Source organism: Schistocerca nitens, chromosome 6 (genome assembly GCF_023898315.1).
Source record: "Schistocerca nitens isolate TAMUIC-IGC-003100 chromosome 6, iqSchNite1.1, whole genome shotgun sequence".
Classification (NCBI taxonomy): domain Eukaryota; kingdom Metazoa; phylum Arthropoda; class Insecta; order Orthoptera; family Acrididae; genus Schistocerca; species Schistocerca nitens.
In genome coordinates this window covers 332,235,600-332,251,737 of record NC_064619.1, presented here as the reverse complement: position 1 = coordinate 332,251,737, position 16,138 = coordinate 332,235,600, and the positions used below count along the sequence as shown (strand labels likewise).

At 39.9% G+C, this 16,138-nt stretch overlaps 1 protein-coding gene across 1 annotated transcript in view; it reads right to left on the bottom strand.

Moving 5' to 3' along the window:
• LOC126262843 (Golgi phosphoprotein 3 homolog sauron) overlaps nt 1-4,498 on the bottom strand; it is a 56,502-nt gene extending 52,004 nt beyond the window's left edge. Inside the window, exon 1 of the mRNA XM_049959706.1 lies at nt 4,151-4,498. Within this exon, the coding sequence (XP_049815663.1) occupies nt 4,151-4,345 (195 nt within the window). The 5' untranslated portion in view covers nt 4,346-4,498. The remainder of the gene's footprint in view (nt 1-4,150) is intronic.
• Nucleotides 4,499-16,138: the final 11,640 nt, after the last annotated feature.

Here is a 16,138-nt window from a genome sequence, read left to right as displayed (position 1 = left end):
GTGGTAATAGGAATAAATTTGAGAATTATCAGCCATTTTAACTCCTGTCAGCATTCTCTAAAGTACTTGAAAAATTAATGGAAAACAAATCACTAAGTACTTAAATCACAATCTACTGAATAATAATCAACATGGCTTTCAAACTTAACACACAGAAACAGTGTTAGATTACATGAAATGCACAAAAGTTTTGAATTAAGAACTCCTGAAGATTGACATTGACTGTGGATATCGTATCACAGACACAGTCACTCTGACTGTTCAGAGATGTCAATAAACCCGCCCAAAGATGTAAACAAACATGCAAGAGCAGCACCTATTAGAGGGTGTCCGACATCTGATCAGTTCCAGTCATTCCAGCAGGGAGAAGGTACATGGCTCGTGTTGTATGTAGTTCAAACATGCCTAGACGGTCAATACCACGGTTCGATCATGTTCACATTGTTACTTTGTGCTGGGAAGAGCTCTCAACAAGGGCATCTCGGAGTGAACCAAAGCAATGTTGTTGGGACATGGAGGAGATACAGAGAGACAGGAATTGTCAATGACATGCCTCACTCAGGCCACCCATGGCCTACTACGGATTATGGCTCAGAAGAATCCTGACATCAACGCCGCCATTTTGAATAATGCTTTTCGTGCAGCCACAGGAAATTGCATTATGACTCAAGATGTGTGCAATAGGCTGCATGATGCACAACTTCACTCCCGACGTCCATCATTGCAACGAAGACACCATGCAGCTTGGTACAGATGAGCCCAACAACATGCCGAATGGATCACTAAGGTTTGGCATCATTTTCTCATCACCAATGAGGGTTGGATATGCCTTCAACCAAACAATCGTCAGACATGTTTGGAGGCAACCCGGTCAGGCTGGATGCCTTAGACACACTGTCCAGCGGGTGCAGCAAGGTGGAGGTTCCCTGATGTTTTGGGGTGGCATTATGTGGGGCCAACGTACACCGCTGGTGGTCATGGAAGGCGCAGTAAAGGCTGTACGATACGTGAATGCCATCCCCAACCAATAGTGCAACCATATAGGCAGCATAATGGCGAGGCATTCGTCTTCATGGATGCCCCCATCGTGCACATCTTGTGAATGACTACCTTCAGGATAATGACATCGCTTGACAAGAGTGGCCAGCATGTTCTCCAGACATGATCTCTATTGTAGGTGCCTGGGATAGACTGTAAAGGGCTGTTTAAGGACGACATGAGCCACCAACCACTCTGAGGGGCTAAGCCTAATCGCCGTTGAGGAACGGGACAATCTGGTTCAAAAGTGCCTTGATGAACTTGTGGATAGTATGCCATGACAAATACAGGCATGCATCAATGCAAGAGGAAGTGCTACTGGGTATTAGAAGGACCGGGGTGTACAGCAATCTGGGCCACCACCTCTGAAGGTCTCTCTGTGTGGTGGTACAACATGCAATGCGTGGTTTTCATGAGCAATAAAAAGCGTGGAAATATTTATGTTGATCTCTATTGCAATTTTCTGTACACATTCAAGCTGCAAGCAATGGGTACAAAATGGATAGAAAACAAGAAGTTTGCAAAATAGATCACAGGTTGTACATTCTACATCAGTGCATTCTGATCATAAAATCAGTGCCACCAGGCTGGCCTTAATGTGAAGAAAACAAATTATATTCAATCTGAGAAGATAACTCAAAACCAAGATCTCCAACTGGTGCTGGGCAGAAATACGACTGCCCATAACTTTTCTGATTGCATCTTGATCAAGACAAATTGGGAAGACTGAACTGAACTTTTCCAGAGACTCAGTTCTGCATACTTTGCTCAGAGAATTATTTCTGAACTACTTTCTTCTGGCAGAGCTAGAATGGCTTATTTTGGTTACTCCCTGCCCCTGCCCCTTACAGAATACTCTACTGGGATAAAATTAATAGTCATTTACATGAAAGCTTTACATTACTGAAAAGGGCTATTCAAATCTTGTCATGTAGCTCTGCTAGGGCTTACTGCAAGCCCCTACTTAAAAAACTAGGTTTGCTTTTTATACCCTTCTTTCACATATACAAATATAAGTTGATGTTGGGACTAAGATTTCAAGATTACCACATTTATAATACTCACAACTGTGGTTCCCACCATATAAAACAAGTGGACCACTTGGTGTCATTCATTATAATGCACTCCAAACTCTCATAAAGAGATTGGAGAAGGAAATGGCTTTTAGACCAGAGTTAAAATCTTTCCTGTTGAGAAGTATTTCTACAATGTAAGTGAATATGTTACCTTACAGAAATAAGTTACTCATTTATTATGAATGTCTTTTGACTCAAAAAATGACCATCTGCACTGTATCAGTCTTTGCAAAACAATGTTTCTGCTGTTGGTTTTCAGTTTCAAACGTAATGCAACGCATCTCCTCAGGAAGGGGATCTGGTGGTAGATTAGTTGTGATGGCTATAGAGCCAGCACGTGCTATACTTTTCTGCAGTGTTATTGGTAGTTTCATGTTCCATGAATCCTTTGTATGATAAATTGTTATGAAGTGGAACAAGTCAAATTATTTTGTAAATATGCTTACATGAAACATACAGATGTTAATTATGTAGTCGTTCTATCCACCAGTTTTTAGCCTACACAGTACAGAAACAGAAATTCTTCAATGGATTAGAAGTTGGCAAAGAGAAATTTTTCCAGTTTATTTTCAAATTGGTTTTGTTGTCTATCAGACATTTTTTATCAATGGGCACCAGTCAGTGATCAAAAATTTTGGTTGCAGCATTTGTGTTAAAGACAAGCTTAATGTGGCATAATCAAGGTCATTTTTTCTAGTATTGTAGTCATTCCTTCTGAACTGTAGCCTGATGGATGATTTCATGAGGGAACAAGTATACTGGTAACAGTAGTCAGAATGCCCACCAACTCCGTTTTCAAGCAATATAATCTAAACTGATGCTAACTTTACACATGAACACGTACACATGTTGGGGTTTAAGTGTACACTATGACAAACAGTAGCTGAAACATCACCATTTCTATATAGAAGACAGTTTTTATGTACAAGTAGGAAGCAGAATAAAGAGTGCCAGTACTCAAATGCTATAGCACTGGTGAAATCAGAATAAACAATTTTCTGCACAAGAAGTTCTGGTTAACTGCTCTGACCAATTCTACATAACATCCATACTCTGTAAGCCACCTAAGTGCGTGGCAAAAAGTATTTCTCTTTGCAGCACATATTACAGTTTCCTCCCATTCCACAATGCAGAATGTTCATGGAAAATGCGCGAGTATGTCATGATACATTGTACCAATATATCATGCACGAAGCAGTTCACCCAAGAGTTGACAGGCTCACTCATCAATCCTTAAGTTGTGCCTCTCATTTACGTAAATACCCGTTAGCTACCGAAGTGAAATTAACATTTCGTTTTCATTGGTTACGTATTTCAGAAGCAATTTCAGGGCACGCATGAAAAGCAACTCCATAATATTAAAGTTCGAAAATGTAGTGCACAGCAATATCGAAATGTGGGCAATCGTTTTTGCCAATTGTACGACATTAATGCCACTCTTCTGCTCACCAGTTTTCTGAATATAATTGTGCTTTGGTCGTGTTACTCAAATCCGTATGGTGTGTGCAACTCATGCGACAATGACTCCTTTTACCAATAAATCTATTATCTCGATTTTGAAAGCACAACATGGACATACAGAACTGTCCAGCAAATTTCTTCCCCGCCCCCTCAGAATTGATGTCACACACGCATGTGGCCTGTCACGAAACATTTTACGGAAGAAATATAATCTTCGTCACAATGATGAGACTTAGATGGCTGCCCAGCAAAGCAAAAATGTCTAGTGAAATGCTTTATTCATGAATACTATAATAACGAACGTCGAAGAAGGCAACAGCGTTAAGCTAACGCAATACGCACATTACACATGCTTCGTAACAAACAACTTGCCGTAACTTCGTTACTTCCGCCAAACTTACTGTTTTATTAACCACTTAGTACGCCATATACAGAAAACGAATGAGGGCCTGGGAAGTGTGATGGTGACTCTCACTGTAAACTTAAGATTGCTATCGCACTGAAAAGTTAATCAGAACTTCTCATTAGCTGTCCCTTAACATAGCATATTGATATAACACACACAGTTTAATCACCTCTTTATCCTTGAGCCCCAATAACAGAACCTCCTCCATAAGAGTAAGTCTTGTTTCTTTCGAATCTCCATCCTCCAAGTCGTCATCTCGGTCTCCCGACTTCTTGTCATCTGAATCTATGTTATCTCTTGACACTCCTTCTCCATTTTCACGAGACACATTCCGTCTCTGCACAAGTCCATCACCTCGATGCATTTCTAGCGATTGTCTGTTGAAGATTTTGTAGGTAGTTGTACGGCAACTGAGAGCTTACTAGCTGTTCAACGTCATCAGTCTACTGTTGACATGTGTAACACACTCTCTACACACTCCTTTACGTCTAACAAATATGGCGGCTGCTGATGTTACGAAGCCTTGAACCCAGAATGCACTGCAAGGGATGTAGAGATTTTCGTTGCCAGGCAACAACGAACAAAAATCAGCTGTCTTGGACGCCAGACGATTAGCCTGTTTTGCTGGTAATATTCATCACTCTTGAAATGTAGGCTTTACATATTTGTCAGAAGTGGTAGCCTGCTTTTTTTTATCAAAATTATGGATCGACCAAAGTATTCCTCAAGTGTAAGGATCGGCAATTGGAACGAAGAGCTTTATTCAGAAGAGGTACTGAAATCTGTAGTTTGATGATGTAGGCTAATAGAAACTGTTTTTAGACGTCTACTTTTCGCTTTTAGAACTGAAGTAGTACGCCTTTCAGGCTCTTCATTGCTGTCAACAAAATTTTATAAGCTACGGAGATGTTGTCAGTAAAAATAAATTTAAAAAAATTATTATTATTCGCGGCTGACATGAACTTTTGTTAACAATTTTAGTTTGCATAATTAGTTCGTTAATTCACGATAAAATGTATGTGAAATGTGTCAGAAAGGTTGCACTCTCTCTCTCTCTCTCTCTCTCTCTCTCTCTCTCTCTCTCTCTGACAATTTTTCAGGCATGTAATGAACCAGTTATTTAAGTTCGGTCATTACTCTGCGTTGTAGAAAGCAATGTCCAGAAAGAAAGAACCAAGTATGCGTAGAGAGAAGCCTGCTGTTACTGTCTACCAGACGTTTTGTGATTGTCACACCTTTCTGTACCACTGTAAGACTCAGTTAAAACTACCGCAGTTATGTTTCCTTGTATTATTATGTTAGTGATTATTTTTATTATTCTAAAAGCTAATGAATTGATCCTAACAATTTTCTTCATTGAATGATTATACTGTAGGTTTGTGGTTAATATACTCAGTGAAACAGATATTGTACCCACAAAGTATAACTTACTGTCTGTGTGAACTCTGCATGTAATTGTAATTTCTTTCTTTTGTATAATGAATACTTATCACAAAATTCGTCTGTGTGATGCAGTGTGACATTATATTACACTTCAGAAGGTGTTACCCCAACAAATTGCTGTTTGTTATGGCATCACATATTGTCTTACTGAGAGGAAAGTCATAAAACTTTGGACAGTTTATGCAAAACAAAGGAGGAGATGGAATGGTGAGAAGTAAATAAATGACAGGACTCACGAAGCAGAAACACTATTCAGTCGGGTACACAAATCCATAGCATCCTTTCTTGGTACCAAATAAATAGTAAAATTAGAGATAATAATGAAATATTCAGATTTTGTGGTCCCCTTATTGGTGTGTCCTAAGTGAACTGGTGATCTATTGGGAAAAGAAATAAAGTTAAAAGAAATGATAAGGAACTTTTTAAGCAAGGTATGTTGTCATTGTGTGGCATAAGGCACACTTAAAAATCAGTATGTAAAACCAGAAAAGGCATCTTGTTGAATTTGAATAATTGGTTAATAGTTAAATACTGGTGTTGTAAAGAAAATTGTGGCTTCCATCATGACACAATCCAGCCAGTCAGGCACCTTGTACCAAGCGAGGTGGTGCAGTAGTTAGCACACTAGATTCGCTTTTGGGAGGAAGATGGTTCAAACCTGCATCCAACCATCCTGATACAGGTTTTCCCAATTCCTTTAATTCACTTCAGGCAAATGCCAGGATGGTTCCTTTGAAAGGGCACAGCCAATTTTCTTCCCCATCCATCCCTAATCCAAGTGTTGTCAATGGGACGTTAAACACTAATCTCCTCCTCCTGCTCCTCCTCCTCTGGCAGCCTGTGTGCTCACATCACTGGTTATTTCTTGTAGCAGGTCCTAATTTAGCATTATCAGTGCCAAGTGTAAGGTGTGTGTACAGGTAAGATGCCAATCAATAATCCATGGAGGTTGACAGTAGTATTGTGATTGTTACTTACACAAGAATGATAGAGACTGATACCGACAGATGATTTCTGTTTTCCTGCAAGGGACTCTTTTCTTAAAGGTGTTGAAGAGATGCTTCTGATGAGAGAGATTAAACTGTTATTTTGATAAAAGCTATTTCCCCTTCCTCAGATGAATATGTATGGTGATTAGGCATGGCCCTTTCACTCTATTCTTTCCGTCAGAACCTACCTGATTGTTATTTTTGACAGTCATATTGCTAAACCATTTGAAGATCCAGCTGCTGTGCTGTTTTGGATTGGTTTTCTCTTTCTGTTCCTGGTAACATTTGCTCATTCAATGCTGTTGTTTGCGTCAAAATCACAGGAACATACAAGATTCAAGATTCTTTATTCAAGATTCTTTATTAGCCATTGATCATGCAAGATGAAATAGGCTTCGTCAGTACATAAAATAATATTAATATTCCAGACACTATATATAAGGCATAGATATAATTAGCATATGAGTAACTTACAAATAACCTAAACCTTAAGCAGGTGACTACAATGCTTAATACATATTCTTGTTTCAGATACATACAAAGGTACCAAAAATGAGTTACATTGTAGTAGCAAACACAGTAGTTACGTAACACATCATAACACTGGCAAATAAAGTAGTTACCTAACACAGTTGAAATACAAAGGTATTAGATATGAAATATTTTGTAACAGTATATATAGTAGTTAATTGAGTTAATTATGCAATTACAGGTTTATCTCTGTGCTACTCAGATCATAATATTCTTGCATAGAATAAAATGGATTGTCAGATAACCAATTGTACAAATTTTGTTTAAGAATTTTTGTGGGCATGTCCCGAGCAGATTGCGGTAGTTTGTTGAATATTTTTAAGGTATTCACTTTGTGTGAGTTACTACTTTTTGTTAGTCTGTGTCTTGGTATATCATAATCTGCCTTCCTTCTAGTGTTGTAGTTATGAATTTCTTCCCTGACAACACCTTCCATACCATTGTTTTTAATGTGTAACACACAGATATAAATATACAAGTTTACAATGGTCAACAGTCTTAGCCTTATAAAGAGAGGACGACAGTGCTCCGTGGGACCGACTTTACACATTATGCGCAGCATTCTTTTCTGCATCAACAAAATTTTGTTACTGTGAGAGCTGTGCCCCCATATGAGAAGGCCATATGTAATATGTGACTGGAAGAGTCCACAGTACATTGTTCTCAGAAAGTTCATGCTAATCATGTCCCTAAGTTTCCAAAGGAGATAGGAGACTCTTGAAATCTTTTTGCAAACCTGATTTACGTGTTCTTCCCAGTTAAGTTTGGAATCAATATGCATTCCTAATAGTTTTACAGTTTTGTTTTCTATGGTTTTGGGTAACCCTAAGAGAAGCTGTTGTGTTTTCTCTGAGTTACACAGTAATTTATTGGATGTGAACCAGTGGATGGCTGATTTGAGTGATTCCTGTGTGTTATTGTCCATAGCTGAGATGTTCTGATGTGAGGTGAGGAGGGTTGTGTCATCTGCATAGCATATGGTAGTACTATTTATGTGATGAGGTAGGTCATTGATGGCTATGATGAAGAAGAAGGGTCCCAGAACCGAGCCCTGTGGTACACCAGTACTAACTGCTGCTACAGGGGAGTAATTATTTTTAACTGAGACAAACTGTCTTCTATTATGAAGATATGACTCTATTACTGCTAATGCTGGGTTACATACACCATAAAATTCTAGTTTTGCAACCAGGGTGCCAAAGGGAATGCAGTCAAAAGCTTTGCTCAGATCACACAAGACAAGTGACACCATATTCCGGTCTTCAAAGGCTGTTAATGTCTGGTCAACAATTTCCAGGATGGCCGCAGTGGTATTTCTGCCCTGTCGGAATCCGAACTGACTATTGCTCAAAAGGTTGTGTGTCTCAAAATAGCTACTTAATTGAGTGTACATAAGTGACTCAAATACTTTAGAAAATATTGGCACAATTGAGATTGGGCAATAACTTTTAGGAAGATGTTTGTCACCCTTTTTAAACACTGGAATAACTTTGGAAATTTTGAGGGAGTCGGGAAACACTCCTGACTGTAAACATTTATTAAATATGAATGCCAATGGTTTAGCGATCGAGTCTACAGTTTTTTTTACTATGTAATTGGAGAGCCAGTAGCAGTCCATACTTTTAGAATTTGAAAATTTTGTGACTGTTCTTTTAATCTGAGCAGGTGTGATACTATACCAGTTAAAGACATGTTCTACTGGTGGAAGGGCATTAAGTAAATCGCTTGCAGATGTATCTGTTTTTTCTATCTTACTTTCAATTTCTTTAATTGAGCTAATGAAGTAGTCATTTAGTTCCCTTGGAGTGAGCTGAGTTTCATGTGTGTGACGTGTGGGATTTTCTTGTGCTACAATCTGCCATGCTGCCTTGCACTTGTTTGTTGCACCTTCTATGTACCCTTCATAAGCAGCCTTTTTTGTCTGTATCAGCTTAAGTTTGTAGAATTTTTTACATTTTTGGTATGCTGCATAAAAGTATTCATCAACTTTAGAACTAAGCTGAGGTAACTTAGTTTTTCTCTGATTTCCATTAGATAGACTTGGCTCCATTGTAAAAAGTAGGTCAATTTAACTGACATAAAATGAGGAGTGATGATTAATAAATATATATTGGGATGTATGATTTTCAATCACAGTTATTTTTCATGTTTCATGTTTGATGACAAACCTTTTTAAGTTCATGGTATTAACAACTTCAGGGTGATTGTAGTAAACAGCACAACCAAAATTTATAATAAAAATGTAAGACTGCTTATTCAAGTCTCTCTCTCCAAAATAGGTTCTGAAACTAATGCATTGTTTCAGATACCACAGTTTTGAGATTAACATCACATTCTTAATTAATAGTACTAGATTAATAAGGTAATAAATGTAATTTGCAGAACCAGTAATGAAGTGTGAAGAGACAAATTTTTTACCAGTTTATGCAGCAGAATAGGCCCTACTGTAATTATAAGGAATGAAAACATATATGCCCATTTATTTTACTTTTTCATTTTCTATTCAACAACTTGTGTGCATTTATTTCACCTTAAAGCTACACATGCGCTTTATTAATATTTTCTATCTTGATCACACTTTATTGTATAATTCACAATTCAGCTTTCTCTCATAAGCAGGTCTCTAAAAACAAATTGAAAAAATACTAATTTTTATAGTAGTCACAATATTGTGGATGGCTAAATCTATGGAAAACATCTAGCAACACATAACAGGGATAACGTGGCTGATAATGTACCCCTAAGAGTTATTTTTTTCTCAAGAACTAATAATCCCTGCATTGCAGAGGATTTAAAATATCATAAATTATTAAAAATATTAATGGTATCAAATTAATGTTTATGGTTAAATGAAGTGGGTTAGGATCAACTATTAAATGACTGTACCATATCTAAATACAGTAGAGACATGTACATTGTGTTCTGGGGATGTAACTGGTGGCAGTGGGAGAGAGCAAATGTCAAGGGTAGAAGTGTGAGGGAAGGCAGGTCAACAGAATGTGGTCACTTATTTCCTTCTTTTGCGTGTCTGCAAAATGAAGAGCGATCAAGTGAGTCCACTCTCAATGCCACTATATCACAGGAAGAAAAATACACACTGTTTCAAAATAACACCAACCCTTCCACAGCATGCCTTGTAATTGTAATCCGTAGGTATTTAGCTAAATTGACAGACTTAATATTTGTGTAATCTACCACATAACTGAAATTTGATGGATTCCTTTTAGTGTGATATTCATATGAATAACCTCACATTCTTCGTTATTTAAAGTCAATTGCCACTTATTGCACCATACAGGTAACTTATTTAAATCATTTTGCAATTGATTTTGATCTTCTGACAACTTTACTAGATGGTAAACGACAACATCATCTGCAAACAATCTAAGAGGGCTGCTCATATTGACCTCTAAATCATTTATATATGAGGTGTATCTGAAAAGTTTGGTGAATGGTTTCATAGAATAAAAGAAACAAGAGCCTCAAACAAAATACCTACACTGGCCTTCAAGTAATCACCATTAGCAACTATACACTTTTGACATCAGTCATAAAGCCATGGGAAACTGTCAACAAACGCCTGTTGTGCAGTCAGTCAGAGTACTGTGGCCTCACGTTGTTCAATAGTCTTGTCATTTTAGGAAATGAGGTCTGGTGCTACCAATACAATTCGGAGACCAAGTGTCAGTCAGTGCTGTGGTGTTCATCATCTTCCCTGCCTCCCCTGTACAGAAATTCATGATGAATCAAGTCATTTTTGTTGAAAAAAGGCAATCAGTGTCATCTTAATTTTGGAATTTGTCAACAAATTTTTTTTTGGGAGGGGGGGCAGGAAAGACGATGAACACCATGCCATTGATGGTGGCTTTTTCTCCAGATTAAGATTACTGAGAGGTTCATAGTCAGCATTAAGTAGAAAGTTTCAGTGGCAGCAGTAAGCAACATTTGACTGAAACAGGGGGAGGATGACTATTAACAGCACAGATGGTGAGTACCAAGCAAAGAAAAGAAATCTGGAAGTTGAAAAGAATATTATACAAAGGGGCTCTACAAGGGAAATGAACTTGACTATGATATTATAGTGTAGCAACAACTACACAGGCTGACTGCTGTGGTCACACACATTAGCTCCATTTGCGCCATCCAGAGATGCAGTTGTGGCACGAGTTGACTGAATGTGTGGTGACAAACAAATGGCGTCAGCCACCAAGTTCATGTCCACTGCTTGGAGCACTGTGTTAATGTTTATTACTTACTCCTTGAGTTGTAACTTGTTTACTTTATTCTGCTCTTCGCTTGCTGTATATTGACAAGTCACTTACAGCAACTAGTTCTTTCCCTTCTCTTACTTCATGTTAATGAAACTGTTCAAGCCTATTCTAGCATGTGATTGAGCACTTATTAAGTACAGGTAGCACTACATGATCTTAATATTCCCATTAGTGGTGACCCTGATGTGGTCAGTGCTGAGAAACTGGTCAGCATCAGCATTGATTACAGGATGGAACTGCCTGAAGTATCGTGACTGGCCATACGCCTCCTACTGCTTTAGCTGCTTAATCCAGTTCTTTGGTTTGCCCAGGTCAGGGCCAACATTTGCTACGCCAGAATTATAGCAGATGCAACTAAATTTGAATTAACAGTAAGTCAGCTCGATCAATGCTATGCTTCCGAAGTTTGGCTCGAGCAGCAAAGAACACATTCAGAAGATTAAAGACAGAGCTTATTTGTAGAGTCGCAGCATTGCAGGAAGACCATATCAGACAAGTGCTGACTCAGGAAGACATAGGTGACAGAAAACCATCCCAGTACCTGAGCCATTTCCAAAGCAAGGGGGACATCGGAACAGTACTTGATAATCTTATGCGGACTCTGTGGAAAGGCCATCTGCCGCTGCAGGTAAAAGCGATCGTTGCATCATGGACAGAGGTGTCTCTGGATGCTGTTGCGGAAGAAGCAGCATCCAAGAAGCCATTGCTCTGAACCAACAGGTTAGTACTGTGGCAACGTCTGGTAGTGGTGTGTCTGTGACCATTCCCGTCTCATGTGCAGATTACAATGGTCTGTCCACCAAAGTTTATGCACTGACCAGACATTGATGTCACAAGGAGCTCATAGTCAATAAATAGGATGTAGCCGCAGGTAATCTAGGAGCCATTCCTCGACTCACTCCATATCAGACAGTGGTCTGCCAACCTTCATGTACCACAGAAGATTCGGAGAACAGACTAAAAAGTGCAGTATCCCCTGCACCTGCCCAAATGCAAACAGTGGTCAGCTGTAGACGCCACTGACTGCCCAACATCTTCCTGGTACCTATTCATTGCTGACTGGGTGTTTAATAGATATAGGGCCTGGCATTAGAATCCTGCCCAGAGTATCACTATGCTGTTGCAGACTGCCCACTGCATTTAGCTTATCTGCTGCAAATAATTCAGCAGTTATGATATCTGGCATGTGACTTGAAGAGCTGAATTTGGGATTCTGCTGTCATTTCACATGGGATTTTACTGCGGCAGATGTGGCTGAAGCAGTTATAGGTGCTGATTTCTTAGCTCACTACCGGATTCTGCTCGACACAGCAAATGCCCACCTAGTGGACAATATTACCGGACTTACAGACACTGGGTATCATGGTGATGCAGAACGTACGACATCAAGGTCATACAGGTTGCGGATGAGGAGTACCACTCACTACTGTGTGAGTTGTCAACCTTAATGAGACCTCCAGGTGTGTCACAGCAAGTGTTGCATGGTACAGCCATTAACTGGGGAGCATACATCATGAACCGGATATAGACTGCCTTTGTCTTACCAGCCAAGAAGATTGGCTGCAGGACACCTCATCATTGCTTAAGTGGATTTCGATGCAATGTTGTAAGAAGGCATCATCTGACATTCCAGCAGCCCATGAGTGTCCACACTGCATTTAGTACCCAAAAAAGCAAGGAGCCTGGAGTCTGTGTGGTGATTATAGAGCACTCAACTCACCAACCGAGCCTAACTGCTGCCCAGTGCCGCTATAAGAAATTATAACTACATGCTGCACGAAGGCACTGTATTCACTGTTATAGACTGTGTGAAGGCATGTACTCATATTCCTGTGGCAACAGAAGACAATCTAAAGACTGCAATTATTCCACAATTTGGTTTGTGTGAGAGCAAGTTTGACTCTCTGCATATGTAATGCTTCAAAAATCTGCAGCGGTTGATCGACTCTTTCTTGCCTGGGTTGGCCTTTTGTTTTGCCTATTTGGATGGCATTGTAGTGTATTCACTAACGAAGGATCAACATTGCCAGCACCTGAGAGGAGTTTTTGAGTGTTTAGAAAAAATACCGCATGGTGTTGAACATGGCGAAATGTGTGTTTGGACAACCTGAAGTTGAATTCCTGGCTCATCGAATACCTTCAGCAGGCTCATTACCACTCTCTGAGAAGGTTGAAGCTATATTGCAGCTACCTAAGCGGTCTACAATAAAAGAGCAGCATAGATACTTAGGAATGCTCAATTTTTAGTGCCGGCAATTACCACACACTGCAGAGCAGCAGGCACTGTTGAACACAGCACTGGCTGGTCCCGAGGTTAAGAGCAGTTCTCCTGTGCAATGGACCAAGAAGATCAATGCAGCTTTTGAAGCAACCAAAAAGAGCCTGCACTACTGGTGCACCATAAGCTCAAAGCTCCACTGGCATTAATGGCGGACACCAGTCGGTTAGCCAACAATGGGTGGACGACGTGTGGGCAACTGCTGGCTTATTTTTTGCACAAGGTATCATCTTTCCAGCTAAGATAAAACACATATGATCAGGAAATTTTAACCGTATATTAAGTAATCAATTACTTCCAACCACAGGTTCATCTACACCTATATACAAGGTGTGATTGGAAAGTTTTAAGGATGGGCTTGTATTGTACAATGGTGGTACTTACATGCTACTGTGATTGCATCTCCTTAAAAATAGTCCCCTTCTGACTAAACACACCGACTCCAACAATGTTTCCACTTTTGGAAACATTCCTGGAATTTTTTTTCCTGAAATGTGTTAAGGACACTCTCCGTATTTGCCTGGATGTCTTCAGTCGAGGCAAATCGCTTCCCTTTCATTGAAAATTTCAGTTTAGGAAACAGTTAGAAGTCTGCAGAGGCCAAATCAGGGGAATATGGTGGTTGTGGAAGCACAGGAATTTTGAATTTGGTCAAAAATTCAGTTATGGAGAAGGCACGATGAGCTGGAGCATTGTCATGGTGTAGCACCCAACTGCTGTCTTTCCACGATGCAGGCCTTTTCTTCTGCACCTTTTCGTGCTCAGGGACGCATTTGTAGTATTCCTGGTTAATTGTCTGTCCTCCAGGGGTAAATTCATGATGCACAATACCGGTAAAATCGAAAAAAATCACCAACATTGTCTTCACCTTCGACCGACTTTGCCGTGCGTTTTTTCGGTCGTGGTGAACCTGGCGTCTTCCACTGTGAAGTCTGCACTTTGGTTTCAGGATCATATCCATATACCCGTGATTCTTCACCTGTGATTATCCTATTTAACAAATCTGGGTCATTTTTAGTCCGATTAATCAGTTCTTGGCACACTTAAAGTCGATATTGACTCTGGTCACTTGACGACACTTTTGAAATGTATTTTGTGGATATCGGCGCATGTTCAGATCTTCAGTTAAAATTGACTAAACTGCATCGAAACTTAAATTAAGTTCATCAGCCATCTCCCCAATTGTAAGTCTACGACCAGAGCACACTAAGTCACAATCTTTCACAAATTTTTCATTCGTTTTTGAGATGATTCGCGGCCATTTTTAAACCTGTTGAATCAGACAGAAACATTTGACTGTCTCGTACAATTGTCACCAAAAAATGTTTTTAATAGTTCGTAAGCCTCAGAAGTTGATTTTCCAGTTTTAAAACAGAATTTCACACAAACTCGTTGCTCCGTTTTTACGTCCATTTTCACGCAGACAGACCCGCACAGCCGGCCGGGGTGGCCGAGCGGTTCTAGTCGCTGCAGTCTGGAACCGCGCTACCGCTACGGTCACAGGTTCGAATCCTGCCTCGGGAATGGATGTGTGTGATGTCCTTAGGTTAGTTAGGTTTAAGTAGTTCTAAGTTCTAGGGGACTGATGACCTCAGAAGTTAAGTCCCATAGTGCTCAGAGCCATTTTTTAAGACCCGCACACAACGAGCTGCCACAACAAACTGAATAAAGGAAACACAGTTTCCTGTTACAGGGCGTACAAGGACAAGGCAATGACTCACTCCCATCCCTCCGTGTACCCGCCCGCCAAACCAGTAAACAGTAGCGGATCCATTCTTGAAACTTCCCAATCACACCCGCACGCACTCCGTAAGCCACCATACAGTGCATGGCAGAGGGTACCTACAGTCGCTTACCTTTGACACCTTCCTGTACACCACAGCGTCATCAGCGAACAACTGCAGATTGCTGCCCACGCTGTCTGCCAGATCATTTATGGGTATAGAAAATAGCAATGGTCCATCACACTTCCCTGGAACACTCATACTGTTACCCTTGTCTCTGATAAACACTTGCCATTGAGGACAACGTTCTGTTACTTAAGACGTCTTTCAGCCAAACACATATCTATGAGCCTATTCTTCATGCATGTACCTTTTATAACGGTTTGCAGTGGGGTATTGCGTTGAATGCTTTTCGGAAATCTAGAAATATGGAATCTGTCTGTTGCCTTCCATCCATAGTTCGTAGTATATCATATGAGAAAAGAGCAAGCTGGGTTTTGAACGAGCAATGCTTTCTGAAGCCATGCTGATTCATGGACAAGAGGTTTTCTGTCTCTAGGAAATTATGTTTGAGCTGAGAATATGCTCTAGAATTCTGCAGCAAACCAATGCTAAGGATACTGGTCTGTAATTTTACGACTCTGTCCTTTTATTCTGCTTATATACAGAAGTCACCTGTACTTTTTTCCAGTTGTTTGGCACTTTGCACTGGTTGAATGACTCACGATAAATGCAAACTAAGTAACGGACCAATGACGTCGAGTATTCTTTGCAAAACCGAATTGGGATTCTATCCGGACCTGGTGACTTATTTGTTTTTAACTCTTTCAGTTGTTTCTCTACACTGCGAGTGCTTATTACTATGTCATCCATACAGGACACTGTGCAATGGTCAAATGACGCTACATTTGTACAGTTCTC